The sequence below is a fragment of the Trematomus bernacchii genome, unplaced genomic scaffold (genome assembly GCF_902827165.1).
Source record: "Trematomus bernacchii unplaced genomic scaffold, fTreBer1.1, whole genome shotgun sequence".
Taxonomy (NCBI): Eukaryota; Metazoa; Chordata; class Actinopteri; order Perciformes; family Nototheniidae; genus Trematomus; species Trematomus bernacchii.
In genome coordinates, this window is record NW_022987524.1 from 3,292,049 (window position 1) to 3,314,354 (window position 22,306).

Below are 22,306 nucleotides of genomic sequence, written 5' to 3' on the forward strand. Positions count from 1 at the left end.
ACGATTTTTATCCAATATGCGTAAACAGCGGACACTGTTTATACGCAGCCCTCACAAACCACACACGGCCAGATAGCTTATCTAACAGTTAGAACCTACATACGAGACACAACCTATATAGTCAGAAAAAAGTGTGATTATTTTCTGATATTTTACACATGATATTATGAATACTGTGGGCCTACATACCTTAGTGTGATTATAAGTGCATGTGAGTGAATATTGGCATGCAAATTCGTTTTATACGTCCTATTCATTGTCTCAATGCACTCATACATCTTAAGAAAGTTATCACCAAAAATGTTAAGAATGTTTTTAGGGAACGTTATCCTACCTTTCAGAAGAACATTCTAAGAACCAAAATAAAACGTCCCGCTGAAAACGTTTTAAGAACAGTAGGGCATAATGTTCTAACAATGTTATCAAAAACATCTTAAAGGTCCCATGTCATGGCCATTTCTACTGATCATAATTCCGTTGTTGAGGTCTACTGGAATAGATTTATATTGTGCAATTTTCCAAACTCACATTGGTTTCTCATACAGCATCTCTGTATAGTATGTGTATTCACTCTCTGTCCTAAACGGCTTGTTGGAGCTCCTGTGCAGCGCGTGTGTCTGATGGACAGATGGATGAGCAGGCTACACCCTGCAGTTCGCCCCCCCCCCCCCCCACAGTTCAATGGGATACAGGAAACACTCCTGTCATCCCAGGAACAGTGTCTTGCGCTCCAGGCAGAGCTGCGGGAACTCCTGTTGAAAGAGGCTATTTCCAGGGTTCCTCAAGGGGAAGAAAATCAGGGGTATTACTCCCGCTATTTTCTTGTCCCGAAAAAGACAGGGGGAATGAGACCCATCCTCGATCTGTCAGTTTTCAACAAGGTCATAATGAAAAGGCCTTTTCACATGCTGACGATCAGACAGGTGCTGGAGTGTGTTCACCAGGGAGACTGGTTCACATCGATAGACCTGAAGGATGCATACCTCCACGTAGCCATCATCCCAAAACACAGGAAATACCTGCGTTTCTCATTCCAGGGAATATCGTACCAGTACAACCGTCTGCTGTTCGGATATTCTCTGGCTCCTCGCACTTTTTCGAAGTGTGTAGAGACGGCGCTGCAGCCGCTACACAGAGGAGGGATGAGAGTGCTGTTTTACCTGGACGACCTGCTATTGCTGGCTCACTCCAGAGAGGAAGTTACTTTACAGACGGTACAGCTCGTATCACATCTGTCAAAGCTGGGTTTCATAATAAACTGGAAGAAGAGCTGCCCTCTTCCCTCCCAGAGTATTATTTACCTGGGTGTGGAATTGAACTCAGCCCGCATGAGAGCGCGACTCTCACAGCAGAGAGTGGAGGCACTGACAGCTCTTCTCCGACGCGTCACACCTCGCAGCGTGGTGACAGCCCTCTCCGTGATGCAGCTGCTTGGCATGATGGCAGCTGGTCACGTGGTGATTCCCCTGGGTCTCCTTCACATGAGGAGACTCCAGAGGTGGTTTATTCGCCTGCGCATCGACCCCGTGCGACAGAAGAGGCGCATGGTGGCCATCCCTCCTTCCGTGGGTTCAGACTTAACCTATTGGAAAAGTCCCCACGTCCTGTCAGCGGGTGTGCCCCTGGGCAGAGTTCCGTCACACATCTCGGTGTTCACAGACGCATCTCTCTCAGGGTGGGGATGAACGTGCATGTCACAGGCAGTGGGGGGACAGTGGCCGGCTCACATGTCCCTCCACATAAACGTGCTGGAATTGCTCTCCGTACAGAGAGTAATCCAGTATTTTGCCCCGTTGCTGCGGAATCAGCATGTGTTGATTCGCACAGACAACAAAGCCGCGGCAGCCTACATCAATCGCCAGGGCGGAGTACGCTCAGCGCAGCTTTTGAACACAGCCAGGCCGCTGTTGATCTGGGCGCGCGCACACTTGCTCTCCATCAGAGCAATGTATGTTCCCGGCGAACTGAACAATGGGGCAGACCTCATGTCCAGAGGAGGTCCTCGCCAGGGGGACTGGAGCCTCCATCCCGAGCTGGTCTCCCAGGTATGGAGCAGGTTCGGGAGAGCAGAGGTGGATCTGTTCGCCGCACGCGGGAACGCGCAATGTGCCCTCTGGTTCTCCCTGAAAGCGCAGGACCCCCCCCCCCCCCCCTGGGGGTGGACGCGTTCGCACATCGACCATGGCCCAGGGGACTGTTGTACGCTTTCCCACCAGTCCCGCTGATTCCTCGGTTCCTGGACCGAGTGCAGGAGGAGCGACTGTCAGTGATCCTAATTGCCCCGGAGCGCACGGGCGCTTCCTGGTTTCCATGCCTACAGCGTACGCTGTCAGGCAGACCGTGGGAAATTCCGTGGCGCGGGGACGCTCTCTCGCAGGTGGAGGGAGCGATCAACAGTCACCCTGTGATAGGCCAGCACTTATGGGCATGGCCCCTGAACGGGAACACTTAGAGGGGCTGGGCCTCTCTCAAGATGTTGTACGGACCATTCAGGGAGCCAGGGCCGCGTCTACCAGAGCGTCCTACACAGCCAAGTGGACAGCTTTCCAGCGTTGGTGTGTAGAAAAAAGCCTGGACCCCATTACGTGCCCCCTGCCTCACGTGCTGTCATTCCTCCAGCTGTTGTTGGACAGGAATTTGGCTTTCAACACAATCAAGGTCTATGCTGCTGCCATATCATCTTGTCATGTGGGTTTCGGGGTCGGGACGGTGTTTAGTCACCCCCTGACGAAACGTTTTCTGCGAGGAGTACGGAGACTCAGACCTGTGTCACGCGCACTAGCGCCTCAGTGGGATTTGGCTTTGGTGTTACGCGCACTAAGCAAAGCCCCATTTGAACCTTTAGATCAGGTTCCCCTTAAGATGTTATCAGCCAAAGTAGTACTACTTTTGGCTCTAACATCAGCAAAAAGGGTGAGTGATTTGTCTGCTCTCTCTGTGGCTCCGTCATGCCTCCGGATCCAAGGAGATGGCAGTTCAGCTGTTTTACGCCCTAACCCGGCTTTTATGCCAAAGGTCATCACAAGCTCTTTTAGGTCAAGAGTGATCACCCTGGATGGCTTCTTTCCCCCTCCTCACAGGTCGGAGGAAGAAGCCACGTCTCATCTCCTCTGTCCTGTGCGCGCGCTGTCCTGCTACACTGGCTGTGTGAGGCTGTGTCACAGGCATATGTCTCCTCTGGGGTGGATCCCCCGGAGAACATCAATGCGCACTCCACCAGAGGAATTTCCTCCTCCACGGCTTTGCACGGAGGAATGTCAGTGGAAGACATTTGCACTGCTGCATCTTGGTCTTCTCCCTGTTCATTTAATCAATTTTATTTGAGGGATGTCTCCCATTCCTCTCTGACACACCCTGTGCTGAGTGTCCTGTCAGAGTGAGTGACGTCAGGGATCCAGCTGTGCGCCGCTCTCCTGCCTCGGCACACGGAGAGTGGCCTGTATTTCCCTCTTATGAGAGGGACGTCCCCCTTTTTCCCCTGACACATTTCGTACGGAATGTCTTGTCAGAGTGAGTGATGTTGGGGACCCAGCTGTGCGCTCTCCTGCCTGTCTGCATGCAGAGAGCTGCTATTCCCCCTCCTTTCTGTCACTGGGCAAAGTGTGACCTTCGTCTCTACTTTCTCACAGCGGCAGGTATGTATTATTCCCAGCCTTCGTCCCCTCATGGTAAATATTCATGTTATGCTATATTCCAGGGACTGTGATGCGCCATTCGCATGGCGCAATAGGCATGGGTTATTATCTGAGCAGGTGTGTCTGTGCTTCTTGTACCGGGGGGACCCAGTGGGGCGCAGACTACATCTTGCTTCGCCCTTAACCCAATAGCGATAGCCTTAGAGGGCGAAGCCATATACGAAATAGAACTGAAGTTACCTACTGTAACTCCAGCTTCTATGAGTATTGGCGTAGCCCTCTAAGTGCTGGGCCCCACTGGCTCCACGAATAGCTGAAGAAAAGTTGTTTTGTGTGGGAGCAGATTGTCGGGCCTCCTTCCTATTTATATCGGAAGGGAGCCCGAGGGTGGGGCCCACCTTGCGAGCGGGCGTGGACTACAAGTGTTTCAGTGCTGCGCGGGTGCGCAGGGGGATTACCCAATAGCGATAGCCTTAGAGGGCGAAGCCAATACTCATAGAAGCTGGAGTTACAGTAGGTAACTTCAGATCTCATTGTTGTTGACCTGTATAACAATAGCCGCGTTCACACCAAGTACTTTCCTGTACTTAGTTCCGGCACTAAGAGCCCCGGCGCTTTTAACCCCAGGGCACTTAGTACAGATCGCGTTCACACCGGAGTACTTTTCCCTGAGGGAAGATTACGCAAATGAGCCGCTGACGTCACTTCTTCTTCTGCTTTGGCTTTACTGGCAGGCCACAAACCACTTCACGGCGAGTACAGTAGGTGGCGGTATGCACCTTAAAGTTGTTTGCAATCCGCTGCAAAACAAGAGAAGAAGAAGAAGAAAAACTTCCCGCGTATACTGCGACGCCCACCCACTCGCTGTACATTAGGCGTCTGTTGTTTACCTTCCGACCTCAGACATGATGGAGTCGACTGAAGTTGTGCTGTTTGTGCTCATGTTATACAGCTTTGTAACTGAGTTAATGCAGCCTGAGCAACTTGCGTACAATAACAAAACAAGCCGAGCACGACTGGTGGTGGAGAACGCTTTTGGCAGACTGAAGGGCAGGTGGCGGTGCTTGATGAAAAGAAACGACTGCAAGATGGACAAGATCAAAATCCAGGTGGCAGCATGTTGCATATTACATAACCTTTGTGAAAGTAATGATGATGAGTACAGGGACGAATGGACTGCCTTACCGGCGACCCAGCTTTATGAGGCATCTGAACAGCGTGTAAATTGTAAACATTTTGACAATAAAGCTGATCTTTTGTACAGTGCTTTTGTTTCTCTTTTATTTTCCAGTCAAGACAGGCAACATTACAATAGTGTACAGTGTGGCAATATAATAACAATAAACTGTGCCAGGTGTGTTGTATGCACAGTAAATAGGCTCAGCAGCAAACCCACCGTTATTATTTATTATATATCTTCCTGAGACCCACTGCATCCGTCTGCCATAAACACTATGGAAACCTACATGTTAATTTTGTGTTGTGTAAAATGGGGGGGGGAATTAAAAGTTTGCAAATCCCCATGTCCTCCTCAGAGGACAATCATAAAAACATTTAGTTTTAGGTCAAATAATATTTAAAATTATATAAATTGTCATATTTGTGTATGTGCCCCTGCCATTCCTCCACACGGTTGCAACATTGATGATAAATGACAAATAAAGCTTTGCCAGTTTATAACCGATGAAACATGATGGTATCAGAATAATCACTTACATGTGATGTATAGGATGCTACACAGGTCACTAAAGATAAAGTGTCAGGAGAAATAAGCAAGATACAGGATCTGTTTAACAGTAAATAGAAGTTCACATTTTTAATGTAAATAAAATAGAAGTTGTACATGTAAATTAACATTATCAATATAAAATAAAGTGTCAGTTGTATCAAGACTATATAATAACAGTAATAACAATAATATAAAATGAACTGGTGAGCATCTTGTCCTCCGTTTCCTGGGCCTTGGTGAACAGCACCATCTGATCCCCGTGCATCGACTCTTTCACCACGGCACGCCGGTCCTCCAACGCCTGGACGGTGTCAAAGAAATTCGCACGGAATGTCGCATCCCGTGTCCGCTTTCCTAAGAGGGGAAAATAAGCAAGATACAAGATCTGTTTAGTCGCCATGTAGTTTTACAACATACTAGGAATGTTTTTTTGGTATTTTCACAAATAGAATTAAGGTTTCACAAATCTGAAACTGTGTTATAAAGAATCTTTTGACTCTCTGGGATAATCCAGTCCAGATTTGATGAGTCTAGGTATAGTGATTTTAGATCAGGACCTGGTCTAATGTGGTCTACATGTAAAAAAAGCACTGAAATCTCCCTTTTTTGTATTTTCACAAATAGAATTAAGGTTTCACAAATCTGAAACTGTGTTATAAAGAATGTTTAGACCCTCTGGGATAATCCAGTCCAGATTTGATGAGTCTAGGTATAGTGGTTTTAGATCAGGACCTGGTCTAATGTGGCCAGGATGCAAAAAAGCACTAAAATCTCTCTTTTTTGTATTTTCACAAATAGAATTAAAGGTTTCACAAATCTGAAACTGTGTTATAAAGAATGGTTGGCCTCTCTGGGATAATCCAGTCCAAATAAATCGGCTATGCAGCGATTTAAGAGGTTCAAACACGGAGGATTGTTCCTTTTTGAAGAGTGCTTCATGTATGCTTGAACTTTGTTTAATGTTGTTGAGGCAAGTTTTCTTACCGGAAGTCATGTGACCTCTAGCCCGGATGTTTACAATGTTTGTGAGAGAGTAAAAAGGCGCGAACATTTGTAAATGCCGGTCTAGGCGAATACGTTTTCACGCTGTTTCATAATTGTACCAAGAAGGAAATAAACATGATTGTGAACATCAGTTCGATGCGTAACGTTCTTTCAAGACAAAGTTACAGTGTGTGTACCTTTGCGTTTGGTTGCTGGTAAGGAGGACGACAAAGCGCTGTGATCTAGAATGCAAAGCTCGCTTGTTTCCAATCCCGAGAGTTGTCCATCCTCGCCTGAAACAGACGATTAGTGCCATGAGTTAGTGAAGCAAATTACAGAAACACTGCACAGTTATTCACAAGTCAAAACGTTTTCATAGCGGCCGAGAATATCTAGCTAGCTAGATGTAGCTAGCTCGGGGCCGGTGTTAGCCTATTCAGCCTAGCATGGCTAGCTTGATCTACTGAGCAAATAAAAGTACATCTGAGACCATTATTGTGCAGATTAAAACCCCAGTGCATGTAGTTGATTTTACCTTCGTCGTGGTCGTCATCGTTGGCCACTGAATCCGCCGTTTGTAGTCCTGCCTGAGTTTCTTTATTTTTAGCCGGTGTGCCGTGGGGCTGTGCACGATTCCCAGGTCGAGTGAAAGCTACTGAACTGGCTTCAGTAGCATTCCCTGGGTCGCGTCCTCGGCGTAGATCTCTAGAAGCGCCGACACCTCCTCATCATTTATTGATGCTTGCCATAACTGCTTTCAAAAACAAACTATTCTCCGTCGATGCGCTGAGTTTTTGTAGCGAGGAAAAACAATGGCGGCTCTTCACAACATTTTCACAGTAGCACGGGGCGTGGTTTGCAATTCGCCCAGCCAATCAGCACTGGGGCACTTTTTACCCACAGGAAAGTACGATCTCTCAGCAGGCACTAAAAATGGGGGTAAAAGTTCCCGAGATTAAGTACGATTTTTGGTGTGAACGCGACATAAGGGGTACTAACGGAACTAAACGCGAAAAGTACGGTGAAAAGTACTCCGGTGTGAACGCGGCTAATACATGTTAGTTTACAAGAGGTCATTGATACCCTAACATTTGATTCATACTAGCTGATAACAAATAAATCCTGGGATCTACAAAAGTGAATGTGTTCCATGCATCTGATTTGTATCCACTTCAGCTTTTTTACCTGTGCTTACCTTAGTTTATGTTGTTGCTGTTGCCATCATTTAGAAAGGTAAAAGTTTAGGAATACAGAGCAGTTCTTATCATGCCATAACCATAGCCGTGGAGGTAGTGCTAACTAAAATATAATATTGGTGACAAAAAACACACAGGGCCATCAGTGCAATTGTTATATTCTAATTTCTCTGATATTATAGGCGTTAATTACCTATTTATTATATGTAAATAGTTTTGTGTACATAATTGTGTTTATAATTGTACATAATTTAACTGTAACACTATGGTGTTTTCAATTGAATGCACTTTATACAATAAAGTGGTCAGTGCTACAGTAACAGTGAGTCGTGAAATATGAATTATTAAATGCAATAATGGGGATTCATTTGTTTAGCTAAATATAGGGACAAGGGTAGAGTGCCACATTACTTGCATGAAAGGACACAGTCCACAACGTTCAGATGACTTTGCCCAAAAGCAAACATTTAAGTTGCTTGAGTCAGACTCAGAAATATTAAACCACTTTTAAAATCAGACTCAACAGTCATAAGGAAATCCATAAAGATATGTCACTGAAGAAAAGACACGTTTATTTGAATGAAAAAGCTTTATTTCAATGGAAACAATAAGTACATTAATGAATAAATATCATGAATTATGTAGAACTTATTTATACAAATACACATAGATACATATAATACAAAAGTCTGTGACATTTAAAATGTCATTAGGGAAGAAAGAATTCTCACATCTGATTGGAAGAAAAAAAACACTACAGTAATGGGAATAAAACACAACAATGATATACTTTTAAAAATAATAGTTGATATTGTGCTGTTATAGCAGCATTATATCATAATAAATATAGCACATTTTAAATGTCCAATTTCACACATATTGAATGCATACATATTGTTAATGCTCATCAACAAGTATGAAGTCATTGTGATGCATAAAATGACATTTTCACTTTCACACTAAATATATGGAATACAAGCTCAATTAATAATGAGAGAAAACAGTAATGCTATCAATTAAATGTAAGGTGCTCACTTATTAATACATTTGGTGAAAATAGACCTAGTATATTTATAACTATATAAACTGATTGATTGACAACAACATGAAGGTGTTCACATCACACTTTGACCACATGAGGGAGCTAATATCCTCATTGCCATTCTGTCAATATGTAAATGATCCGTGGTTATGTAGGTCAGTGAGTCAAAGTGTCATTTTGTTTCTAAAGATTTGGGCCAATGTCGTCACTTACAATTGCACTTCGATAAGGCCGATCGCCAAAGGCAGTTAGCATTTCAGCAGAAGTGCAAAACAAGTTATGAGTTATTCATGCTTTCATATAAATATATATACATGTGACGGATATAAACAAACTGATGTATTTTTACACGACAGTATAAGAAGTTATAAACATGATTAACAGCAGTAAAGTATTTGAATACAATATAGATAAAGTATAAAAATATACATTATAATACAGACACTATCGACAATAAATATGAATATACCGCAGACCGTTATTGACATTTTAAATAATATGAGGTCAAATTCAGTCAGTCTGGGTTTCCAGGGGGGTGTGCGTGTGTGTGTGTGTGTGTGTGTGTGTGTGTGTGTGTGTGTGTGTGTGTGTGTGTGTGTGTGTGTGCGTGCGTGCGTGCGTGCGTGTGTGTGTGTGTGTGTGTGCGGGGGTCAGCTGTCATTGTTCAGAGTTCAGCCAGGTGATAGCTGAGGGGAAGAAGCTGGTCCTGGTGCCGAGTTTCCTGTAGCAACCATCATACATTAGAGCAGTGGTTCCCAGCGGGGGATACAGGGAATGGATACATAGAAAGATTAGGGATTGCAATTTATTTCTATACAAGTGGTTTTCATCTAAGGAGCCGTTGGGTGTAGGCGAATAATCACAGATGAGTGAGGGGGTTCTTATAGAATGGAGACCACTCAAGGGAAACACAAGACCAAAAGGTTTGGGAACCACAGCATTACAGGACTTCTTCTTCTGAAGTGATGGAGCTATGAGCCCCCGCCTGCTGCTTTCTGTCCCGCAGGTTACTCCCCCCTGCACCTGGCGGCCGGGTGGGGTCACCTGGAGACGGTGAGGACTCTGCTGGAGTTTGTAGCTGATTCCCAGGTGGAGACCTTCAGGGGGGAGCGGCCCCTGGACCTGGCCCGGAGATACTCCTGGACCGACTGTGCTGACTGTCTAAGCCTGGCCGGTGAGTGCCCCTCATGTTATGGCACTTCTTATACCCCATTCACACCAACGGTGTTTCAGGGCCGATTCGGAGCTGGAGCTTGAAAAGCACCGGTTTTCCCTGTTCACACCGCAGAGGAGCAGCCTCTAAGCTCCGGAATCCGGTTCGTTTCGAGCACCAAAAAGTTGTCCGTCTAGAAGCAAGAACCGCATACGTCACGCTTACGTCGGAGGGGGGCGCGATTAACCTGAGCTAACAGTTAAGGCGAGTACGGCAAATAAAAGTTGTAACCAGCAGTAGTGCTGAGCAAAGTGACTAGAACGCAACCACACACTTGTAAAAAAAAACACGCTTTATAAAGTCAGGCAACACTAACCAGGCTTCGTGTGATTCTGTTTATTTGTACCTTACTTTGACCATCCGTTCGCTGTTATTGATCATTGTGGAGAGCAGGCAGACGTTTTGTTTGTTATTATAGCAGCTATCGGATGGAATCAATACATGGGCTGCACAGGTTGTCATGTCCGACTATCACAAGTAGAATCATAATGAAAAATACGCCGGTAAAAAGTGCCTGTAGAAAACGGCTTAGCAATTAGTCAGTTTAGCTTCGGTTGCTATGTTAACATCACCCATGTTATACCAGAGAAACATTCATAACAGCGTTGTGATGCCAAACAGCGTCAATTCAGACTGACACACATTCACTTAAGGGGAACTGGGGATATGTATCAGCTGCTTGTGTGACAGTCAGACAGTGAATACTTTAGAGCCGTGTGAGCTAACCCGGAGCTAACGGGAGAATAAACTCCCGTGGAAGAGCAGCCAGCACTGCAGCGGTCGGTAAATGCCGCTGAAACACATTAATAAACAATGAACCACGGCACTCTGGAGAAAAGTATAAGGTTGGAGAAGTCGTTATTTAATTTAATCTGGCTTCGTATGATTAAAAGCAACACGATCATCGACCCGATGCAGTCCCCGGCCCGTTGTTGTTGTGAGGTGAGCTCCGTTGGGGAGAAACTCAGCGATGTAAACTGTGACGTCATGACGCAGCAGCGGCAGCACCAGTCGGGCTCTGAGCGGTGTGAAAAGAGCCGGCGCTAAACCGAAGAACCGGTTCTGAACCAGAAAAGCTCTAGCACGGAGCTAGAACGGGAAAAGCCTTGGTGTGAAAGGGGTATAACATCAGTACATATGTTAATCATTCCCAGTGGTTGTCACAGTCTGCTCCCTCACTCATCTATTTTCTACACTAGTATTTCTCACCTTAGTCACTGGTAGCAACACCCTGTTTCTCTCTCACTCTCTGTTGCACCCTTCAGCTCCACTAGTATATAGGCCCCCTTCACTCTCTCCTCAGTGCCAGATCGTACTTTGCAACATGCTAGTCTTTCCCGCGTTACTTCCCAGATTGCTCTCCCGGTTTCGAGCTCACCTGCCCCTGACCTGCCTTTTGCCTGCTGTCTGCTGGGTTGTCAGTCTTCCTACCACTGCAGCCTAGTCGGTTACCACAACAAACTGCAGTCAGGTCAAGACCCCGGTGAGGACAATATCATGCAGATGGGCTCCCCTGAAACCCGATTGTTGCATCAACTGTCCGAGGGTCTCAGACGATCTTGCAGGTGAAGATCCTGGACTGGTGTGGTAACATGTGGTCTGTGGTTGTGAGGCTGGTTGGATGTAATGCCAAATTCTCATGAATGCCTTTGGAGGCAGCTTATGGTAGATAATTGAACATTCAATTCACAGGCAACAGCTCTGGTGGACTTTCCCGCAGTCAGCATGCAAATTGCTCGCTCCCTCTAAACTTGCAGCAATGTGGTGTTGTGCTGTGTGATAAAAGTACACATTTTAGAGTGGCCTTTACTGTGAGCAGCCTAAGGCACAGCTGTGCAATAATCCTGCTGTCTGATCAGCATCTTGATATGCCCCACCTGTGAGCTGGATGGATTATCTCGGCAAAGGAAGAGTGCTCACGAACACAGACTTTAACTAATTGTTGAACAATATTTGAGAGAATTTTGTAGTTTTTACTCCACCCCATTTTTTGTATACAAATGTAGTTAATTGCTACCTTGCAGGCATGGAATTATAATACAGAATATAAATCAACCAATAAATCATTATGTATTATTATAGGTTAAGCTACCCAGCAGTATAAGTGATTTAAATAATCCCTAAATGTACGAAGTGCAACATTCACATTAATCCATTAATAATTATAATACAAAAATGTAATATTTGAATATCTGATATGGGCCATACTGTAAAATGAACACCCTTACTTTTTGTAATTAAAGTATATGTTTATGCCAATACTTTTGTCGCTTTAATTGAGTACAATTTTAAATGCAGGACTTAAATTTGTTTACAATGTAGTATTGCTACTTTTACTAAAGATCTGAGTACTTGTTAAACCTCACCCTGTGTGTGGTATCTCTGTGCAGAAGCTAAACAGGACCTGGAGTCGTATGTAGCCTTTGTGAAAGACTCCAGAGGAGTCTCACAAAGGAGGAAAAGGTACACATGCTTTAAATTAGGAATCAAAGATATTTAGCTATTTTCATAAATGATGATAGCTGTGTGTAATAAATAATACCTTGTGTATAACTCTTTTATAACTACCGATGCACATTTACATTTTGAAACCAAATGCTTTCTTCACAAGAAATACATCGCCAAGGTAGTTTTTACAAATCATTTTAAGACAACGTTTATATTAATACACAATTGTTATCAATCATTATCAGAATCGGTTTTATTACCAAGGAGGAATACGGGGAATTTGTTTTAGTGTGAATGGTGCATACAAAGACACATACAGAAGAATATGTTTTTCAAAGAAAGGAGACAAGAATAGTACTATTATAAAAACTATTTTAACAAATAAAAAATAGAGACAATATTTACACAAAATATGAATATACTGCAAGAGTGCATATTTACAATACTGCATGAGTCACACTGCAGTTAAAGGCTCATTTCTTATTGAAAATATTGGATACTGTAGCTTAAATTCTCTAAAATATTCCTGCAAATGAGAAAACAGTGACTTCATAAAATAAGAATAACGATGTGAAGAAATATTTTTCTTAAGTATTTTCTGCCATTTCATGATCTCTCCTGTACATTTGTGCACATGAACACGTGCGTGCTCTGGCAAGTCAGCCTGGATTCAGAGTGTGGAACATGCAACAGAGTCAGACTTTATTGCCCAAAGGAGAGAGCTACAGGACGCTGTGCTGTACAAGCTCTCCGCTCAGAGTGAGTATCAGTTGTATTACTGCACCACAGGGGAAGCCTCCACAAAGCAGGAACCGTCTCATAGTAGAGTTGGGGCTTTCAGATGTAACAAGAGAATGCAATTCCTGAAGAAATTGCTAGTGGGAATGCTTTATGCTGAAAATCTGACGCGAAACTGCTATGCTGAAATGTAATGTGTAAGAAGAAAGTGAAGAATTTAGATTGAAATGATACATGAACACTGGGGGCTTGAATGTGTGATGAGTGAAGAAAAGAAAGTAAAAAGGCTTGGAAAAGCAGCAGAATATTTGAACTGCAAACTTTTGAACTAACTTGATGGCGAATGATCTGTCGCCATGGCAACGGCATTTGATGACACCCCATAATACGCTTAGATGCGTTGATGGCTTCATCGTTACCAAACCTGTGAAGTTTTGGGCCGTTTGGAACATTTTCCTGGTTCTGCTGTTGCGGAGGCCTGCTCCCACCTGTCGTGTGCTGCGGTGTCGTGTGCTGCTTTGCTGAGGAGACCTTTTACCCCGGGGATACCACGGAGAGACCGGAGCGCTTCCACACTGCTGCTTTTGCCTGTCTTTTGCTGCTGTGAGGAGGAGGATTTTTGCCCCAGGAACATCGCGGATACTGTGTGCTGGTCTGGGAAAATGGCCCCTATCGTGATTCTGCTATGCCTGTTAGCTATTTTGGACAATGAGAAGTTCTCTCGTCATCCTGAGAAGTCGACTGGGTTCAGGTCTGTTCTACCGCCCGCAGTGGACATCCCCTGTAAAGGTTCGGATGTGTTACACAAACAATTACTGGTTGCCTTGTCACAGACATTCAGTTCGACAAATGTTTGTCTTTCTCACTTGCCTGCTATGATGGTTCTTCAGGACTGCTTCTTGAGCTCTAATCTCACTTTCGCGGAGTTTGCTGGTGACTTTAAAGCAGATGACAATGTATGTGTGTCGGTTAAGAGGAAAAGGTGCTTGTTTTTTTTGCTATTATTACTATCAGGGAATGTACAACTAAACCCTGGACCGCCCAGTAGCAGTAGTAGTCAGATAGCTACTCCTGCTGATTTTATTTCTAGATCTGGGTTGGGATTCATTCACTTAAATGTGCGCAGTCTGTTACCTAAATTAGATTTTGTCCGCATTTGGGCGAGCTCGACTGATGCTGATATCATTGTCTTATCAGAAACGTGGCTAGATAAATCTATTTTGGCCTCTGACATCTACTTAAATGGTTATAGTGTATATCGTACCGACCGTCCTAAAAAAGGTGGTGGCGTTGCCATTTATGTGAAAAATAAGTTTTGTGTAACCAAGATGGTTTCCAAATCTATTAGTAAACAACTAGAATTTTTAGCCTTAAATATTGAAGTAGCAAAGGGTCAACAGCTCATGGTGGTGGGCTGCTACAGACCCCCCTCAGCTGTCAAGGACTCTTTATCTTCATTGGCAAAACTTTTATCTCAACTTGACTACAAGGAAATAGTGCTGCTTGGTGATTTTAATTGGGACTGGTTAACTTCTGTGTCAGAGGATTTTAAAAACCTTTGTATCTCGCTGAATGTTACTCAGATTATAGACAGTCCTACTCGCCCTAACATTAAGTCCCCAAATAAATCCTCCTTAATTGATCTCATTTTAACTAATGCTCCCCATAAATACTTATCTGTGGGAGTATTTGCAAATGATCTGAGTGATCACTGTGTTGTAGCCACAATTAGGGACACAAAAGTCCAAAAGGTTAAACCTCGCATTATCAGTAAGAGAGACAAAAAACATTTTGTGGAGCAGGGTTTTGTACATGATCTGTTTGATTTTGATTGGGGTAAAATCGATCTGTGTGCTGATGTAGAAACTGCATGGTCTTATTTTTATCTTGGTTTTATGGAAATTATAGATAGACATGCACCCCTGCGTACATTTAGAGTAAAGGGACGAGACAATCCTTGGTTTTCTGCTGACTTATCTAGTCTCCTACATGAGAGAAACAAGGCCTGGGCAAAGGCTAGGAAATCAGGCTCAGAGGTAGAATGGCTACGCTTTAGGCAGCTAAGAAATAGCTTCACATCACAAATAAAAAGTGCTAAGTCTAACTATTATCTGTCAGTTACCACAAAGAACCTGAATAATCCTGGACAATTTTGGAAAGCCATAAAATCGATATCCACCGGTGATATCCGTAATGAGCTACCTCCGTGCATTACCACAGCATCTGGCACTATATCGGACAGGGCCACTATGTTAAATTGTTTTAACCTCTTAAGCCCTGAGCCTGTTTTTCAGGTCTCAGGCTCGAAAATGACATTCCCAGAACAAATGACCATATCTTCCCTTCTAAAAGGTTAAATTAATAATCTTTATTCTCAAAGTAATGATAAACCTGTGAGTTGGATGTAGAAAAGTCAGACTCAATATAGATGTTTATTATTTTAAAGAAAATTCAGATTTTACATAGTAAAAAACTGTAAATTATAGTGTCCGTCCAAAAATTATTTTTTACTTATAGTGAAAACTACCCTTGGATGATGGGTTAGTAGACTAAAAGCTTTAGGAATCCAAAGTACAACATATACAGATGAAGCGTTTTATTTTGGACAGTTTAAAGTGCGAGGGTCGTGATCGGTTCGTGCACGTTCCGTGATGGCCGGCCGGCCCCCAGTCTGACTTGATACCGCCCCCATGATAAATACATTTAATTATTGTGAAGCCAGCTGCAATGGATCATTGATCCACCAGGGGGTGCAGTGGGGTTCCACACTGGAGTCATGTGAAATCAACTTCTTTGTTGTTAAGATCCATACAGTGTATGTCACGGATAGGATCATAGTCTGTGCTAAATAAGACATGTAATCATTTAAATAATGTTGTTTAGTCGGAAAAAACGAACGAGCCGGCTCTCCCGATTTTTAATCCTAATTTAATCATCATCATTGATGTTTATGTTCGCCGAATTGACATGAAATCACTGACAAATATGAATATTCTGTATTCAACTTCATTGAAACGATCAGGATGGGTGTTATTTTTCCCCACAATGACCAAGTCGCTGCAAATGATCCCATGTATTACATGTACATGGCCACATTCTCAACAAAGTAACGTAACGAAACATTCTGTATTCCTTGCTTACTTTTTATTTAATGCTTTATAACAGCTGGAATAGTTCGTTTAGAACAGGCACCTCACTCGCAATCTGCTCCTCCGCAACGCCTACCACCTACCTCCGGCTGAAATTATGAATGTATAGTAATCATAGATAACACGGCAGGGTCCGTTACAGTTTGTTTTCATCTGATTTCAAATATTTCCAATGTCTGAAGTTAATAAATACATTCTCAGTGTTCAAGTCAATAATAGTCATATAAGAAAAGTACTGATCTAATAACAGAGATTTTATAAGGACTTTTCAATGTTCGACATCGCTCATGTGAAATACAGTAAACTGGATGTTGTGGTGCCGAGAGGCGGGGTATCAAAAGTACAAGCTAAACTTTTATTTAGCATCTGAACACACTTGTAAACAACGTGATGCCCGGGAAGCGAAGACCCGGCGGAAACAGCTGGTCTGGTTCACTAAAATGTCCGTGTACAGTATATCTGGTACTAATGTATAGCGGATCTTTGTTAAGATCCATATGTCACGGATAGGATCATAGTCTGTGCTAAATAAGACATGTAATAATTTACAAAACATCACCATGTTGTTATGCGCATGTGCGAGATGTCACGTTGTAATAACAATAACTCATCTCTCTCGGTTTTTTTTGTTTTCTTTGTGTGGTTTGCCAAAAGCCACTGTGTCAAGTGTCCTAGTTGGGTTGCCGTAACGAACAGCAGCCGGCTCTCGATTTTTAATCCTAATTTAATCGTTTATGTTCGCCGAATTGACATGAAATCACTGACAAATATGAATATACTGTATTCAACTTCATTAAAATGTTATTAACGTGCCTAAACTCAGTAATTCACTAAAAATTACTGATCCCTCCGCGTCGCGTCGCGGAGGGATCTTGATCCCTGGGTGTTATTTTTCCCCATAATGACCAAGTCGCTGCAAATTATCCCGCTTATTACATGGCCACAAAGTAACGACATGACTCCCAATATTAATTAAAATGCTTTTATGGATTTAGAAAATATTTTTATTGATTTAAAAAATAGTTGTATGTATTGATTTGAATTTACATGCATCCGCTAAGAAAAATAGTCCGTTGTTACCGTTTTTTAAACAGTCAGAATGAAACGGCAGCTCTCAGCTGTGTGTTCACACTTCTAATGGCCCATCACAGCTCTCTCCCCCCCTAATCTTTCTTTTCCAACAGTTAAGTTAACTGTAGGTTACTCTGAGTGACAAGCTTACAGTTAGTGAAGTAACACTTTTTTTTTGTGAGTCACGACCTCGCTGTTTCATTCTAACATAACGCTCCAAATATGACTGTTTCCACTCGGACTTCAATACAGCAACACCATTGTTTGGTTTCCATGGTAGCGTGTCTCTTTAGTAGCGTGCACTCCTTTCCTGTAAATTACAGGTCCAGCCAGGCAAAACAGTAATATGAAATATGAACGTTAGTTTTTAACTGAAATGATCAAATAAAGTTAAAATGTCACAGTGTTTACAAACATTGACCATACCGTTCACCAGCCCCCACCCCACTATGTTGAGTATAGCCTACTCTTTGTTTAAAACGAATTGGCCATCGGAATGTGTGTGTCCCAACCCCCCCCCCCCTGTGATATCTCTTCTCCAGCAGTCTGTAGTTTGTCCGTAAACTTTAGAATGAAATGTAATACCGGTTAGTTTTTTGTGTTCATACTGACAGAAGAAGAAATAAATTAAGTATGAATGAGAATAAGACTTATGTAATGTATTGACATTTGATCAGTAGCCTATAAATGTATTACTAACTTTATCCACTGTGGTACCGAAGCTTGGATCACCGCCAAAGACACGGCCGAGGGCAGCTGGCAGCTTTCAATATTTTTCATGTGCGATTCTAACGCTTTCAGAAAGTGAAACATACAGCATCATTTGAGAAAAATAAATCAAAATAAGCGTTATAAATGAACCCTGACTACTTGTGTTTAGGACTCACTGTATTTTGCTACTCTCTAGGTCTGTGGGCCAAATCCAGATATGGGGGGGGGGGGTTCTGTTAGAAGGTGCGACGGGGGAGGGGGGAGAGAGTTATGCCGCGTTTCCACTACAGCCCGCAGCCCGGTTTAAGAGGGCTGTGACGTCAGCGGCCCGTTTGTGGTTGCGTTTCCACTTGGCCTAGTACCGGCCGGCGGGTCCTAATTCACAGTTTTTCTGGCCTCATAAAATCGTGGGGCCAGGGCCAGAGACAACGAGGCTGAGTTTGTGACGTCAACGCTCTCGGCTGCTGATTGGTCGGAGAGAATCGTCACAATCTGCGCGCTAGATAATCCATTTTTACAAACAGCATTTTTGTTAACAGAGGAGCTACAACAATGGCAAAGAAAAGCACACCATGGTCGGTCGAGGAAGTGACGACGTCCATTATATTGCAGATGATAAGGTCCAGCGGGTGCTCGACGGGACAACTCGCAATATCAAAGTCTTTCAGGAGGTCTCTACACAGACACTGGCGTTACTGGAGTCTGCATGGTACGTTTTTGCTAACGTTCTGTTATTTGCTTGAAAGCTTTGTGTCCCTATCTGTTCTAAAGCTCACTTCTAACAAATAAGTCTATTTTATCCTTACATTTATGTTCGACAACCCATGATTTTATGGAGCCCCGAAGGCTAGCTAGGCAGATAGCATTAGCGAGAGCTATTGTTTGCTAACACCATATGTGCCATTGTTTACGTTCAGTTTGTCTTTTCTATAGTTGTTGTTGCTATTTATAGTATTGTGCTGCAGTAGTTTGTGGAATTTACAAGTCATGTTTCTGTTCTAGATGATTACATTGGGACTAGCGAGGAGGAACAGTTCCGAACAACGTCCTCTGCATCAACAGCACAAACCGAGGAGGAGACGATCTGGCCCTGCAGGAACGGCAACTGGCCCAGCAGAATCAATGCCATGTCTTATCTTATTGCTTGTTGATAAATAATTGCACCCACCAGCGATCACACAGAAAGATGGCATCATCTAGGCGTCCCTCTGCAGTCAGAAATATCATAAACACCATCGTCCACAAAGCACTGTACAGGGGTTTATGGATTTAAGAGAATATTTATCACAGTGAAACCTTTATCATCTGTTGCAATTAAAGCAAATAAGAGAATAAATACTTGGTTAAATAATACATTTTAACTCTTTAGCAGGACAACTCTGCATACTGTTTGAAATTGAGTTTGCTAGCTTGAGGTCCTCCTCTAAAACATAACATTACATAATGGTATTAAGAATACATGATAAATACATGTAGTAAAAATTACTCAATTGTAATACCCTCGTTGTGCTAGACTCAAACACATTGCTTATATATTTCAAAGAGAAGAGAACAAAATAAAACACCTATACAAAGAGAGCGGTGCACAGCGCTTAATATTTACTTGCACTATATTTCTGTTGATCTGGGTTATTGTGTTGCACTGTTGGAGGAGCCTGTGACCTAAGATGTTCATTGTCATAACTACACTAGCTATGTTCGTATGACAAAATAAAAAACCTTGAACCTTGAGGCTGTGTCTTTCAGACAAACCATCATAATCATATTATTTTATGCTGTGGATACTTTAGCCTCCATCCATGTTAACAATTTTTTACACTTGCATTTATGAATATAGTTCTGTTGTGTTTTACACTTTTGTATTTATGTTTATAGTTTGCTTTGATATTTGCTTCATTTATTAGATTATTATTATTATGGGGGCAGTACTGGTGCTTGAAATTCAAATATTTACTAAATAGTCAATTCTGATAACATTTTTTTGGTTTAAATAATTTGACAAACACATGTATGTGAAAAAGAAAAGATGTATTTATGTTCAATACAATGAATATTTAGGTATTACATTATACATTCTAGGTATTCAGGTGCGCATCAGACCCAAGTAACATGTAATGTAATGTTGACTAACTTATAACGAGCAAAACATTCCGGTTTTTAACATATATTATACAATAATGTCGCTTTCTCACAATGTCCTCAGTATTTATTGCTTTTATCACTGAATAAACATGTATTACATTTTGCAAACATGAAAAAACACATCAGTTTTACACATTTTTAAACACCTTAATTCCTGAATGACAACTTCGCTGTTTTCTGTTCATAATGCCCTCTTTTGAATTCATGTAATGAACGTAGGTTTTCCTCAGGCATCCTGAAGTTCTCCACCCACTTTGTGTGTGAAAGATGGAACAATCACATTCCACCACTCGGTAGCTCGGTCGGTAACTTCTGAAATACACAAACAAAAGCATACATATTTTAATACGTAAAAGTGGTAGCTACAATTAATTAAATACTTGAAATACTTTGGTCGTATAGGGAGCGTGAGCCTAAACACATTGCTAGTTAGCGAACGTTAGCTTACCAAGTAGCATCGTAGTTAGTAGTGATTCGAGTCGTCCTGTAGTCTCTGCGGCGTAGGAGGACTGCCCGAACTCTCGCGTCAGCTTCTTCTATACGTCGCCTCTTTCGAAACAACTCTTGTCTATTTCTTGTGATAATAAACCACACAGCAAAAAAACAAGCAAACGATCGCTTTCACATCTTCACATCCTCCATTGTTGTGTCGCATTGAAGATGACGTCACGGCAGTTTTAAGCAGCGTCGCTCCGCCTATACTGCGTTACTATAGATACTACCCCAGTTCCTAAACTGTAATGGAAACGCGCCATAAAGTGAGCTGGTCCTAACGAGGCCAATCGCGGCCCAGCCATACCGAGCGGGGCCGAGCGAGGCCGTATAGTGGAAACGCGGCATTAGACGCTCGTGAATTGGGGGCCTCTCTGCACGGAGGAGCCGCGGAGAAGTGAATCACAGTGATCTCATAAACATATGACCAATGTGCGAGGGTGATGACATCAGAGCATCGTCCTATGGGCTTAGCCCCGGACAGGTACAACAGGTATTCACTCAGAGGGGGGTAGTTACCCATTTACATGTCAAAAAGCAACAAACAGTGGGCGGGTGGGGGAAGTATACTGAGAAGTATATAATGAGAACTGCTACCAATGGTGGCCTATTTAGTTTATTAAGAAATACATATTTGTAGCTTTTTTTTTATCTGCAGTAGGAAATGCAGAGAGTAGCGACAGGGCTGGTCCAACCTGATCTGTAAAGTGATCTAACTAAGTGCTATTCATTTTCTTGACGGGGAAGTGCAGTGTAAATGGGGGGCTTATATGCATTTGAAAAGCAATATAAATCACACAGTTCGTATACAATAGGCATTAAAAGCACCGTCGATAACCATTGCCCTTCTCCTATTCAAACCAAAAGAGAAAATGCAGATATTACACTCTGAAAAGAAAGGGTAGACATATCTGTACTCTTAGTGCCAAGTAGCTAAATAAATTCTCCAAATCAAACCAAATCAAACCAAGATATCTTGGGTATTCACTCAGAGGGGGGTCGGTGAACCGGGCAGAGTTTTTCGCCGGTCAACGTGTGTGAAAGTTTAAAGTTTATCATCTAAATTTGCCGAAACAAGTTTAATATTCTGAAAGCCAAGACTTTGTTTATTTGAAATCAGATGAAAACAAACTGTAACGGACCCATTTTATTCATATTCCGAGTCATAAAGACTTTATTTAAAATAAACATTTATAACTAGTTTAGGTTGTTTGAGAGGTACAGCTACCATTCTTTAATTAGATGTTTGATAAGTGCATGCAGATCACATAAAACACGTACACAGATACATTATTTTGTATTTTTATTAAATTTGACAATCTCAATTTCACTTTCCACTATGTCCACCGTTGTTTTTCACAACCAATGGCAGAACTTTATTGAGGCCTGTAATTAGTCAACTACAGGTCTCTTGAAGTCTTTTTCTTCCAAAAAGCTTGTGACAAGATGTTATTGCTCTTGGGGCATTAAAAACAAGATTTTAACTTTAGTTTTTTATATAATATCTGCATTGTCTCTTGTGAAAAACTAAGTCTTACTTTGGCCATAGTTATTTAATATATAGCGCCATCTCCTGGTTAAACCCTGAAATTGGAGAATAGTGGGAGGGCCTAACATTCCTGAATACTGGTCTTTGGCAGGCAACTGGCTGGCAGTCGGCAGGAAGCTGTATGCTGGGGTCCAAAATAAGAGGCTCCATCTGTAATAAGTACCCTGTATTAAGATTGATGCAAAACAAGTGAAATTTGACCTTTTT

General features: G+C 42.6%; 2 protein-coding genes across 2 annotated transcripts; both read left to right on the plus strand.

Moving 5' to 3' along the window:
- Window positions 1-845: 845 nt before the first annotated feature.
- LOC117473325 lies at window positions 846-7,548 on the plus strand. Its single transcript, XM_034118872.1, is given in 5 exon segments — window positions 846-1,457; window positions 1,770-2,045; window positions 2,131-3,133; window positions 3,136-3,356; window positions 7,525-7,548. Coding segments are annotated over 5 exon segments (2,136 nt in total).
- Window positions 7,549-9,451: 1,903 nt separating this feature from the next.
- Window positions 9,452-13,895, plus strand: ankrd45 (ankyrin repeat domain 45). Its single transcript, XM_034118885.1, has 5 exons — window positions 9,452-9,509; window positions 9,593-9,760; window positions 12,190-12,289; window positions 12,885-13,006; window positions 13,876-13,895. Exons 1-5 carry the CDS (start codon window positions 9,452-9,454, stop codon window positions 13,893-13,895), a joined length of 468 nt encoding a protein of 155 aa, XP_033974776.1.
- The last annotated feature ends 8,411 nt before the right edge of the window (window positions 13,896-22,306 follow it).

What these genes read in the sequence shown, in the direction of transcription:
- ankrd45 (XM_034118885.1), top strand. Translation starts at nt 9,452, where the DNA reads ATGAGTGAGGGGGTTCTTATAGAATGGAGACCACTCAAGGGAAACACA. An exon ending in TGACTGTCTAAGCCTGGCCG is followed by an intron (nt 9,761 to 12,189) that starts GTGAGTGCCCCT and finishes ATCTCTGTGCAG; the next exon opens with AAGCTAAACAGGACCTGGAG. An exon ending in GTACAAGCTCTCCGCTCAGA is followed by an intron (nt 13,007 to 13,875) that starts GTGAGTATCAGT and finishes ATGGTTCTTCAG; the next exon opens with GACTGCTTCTTGAGCTCTAA.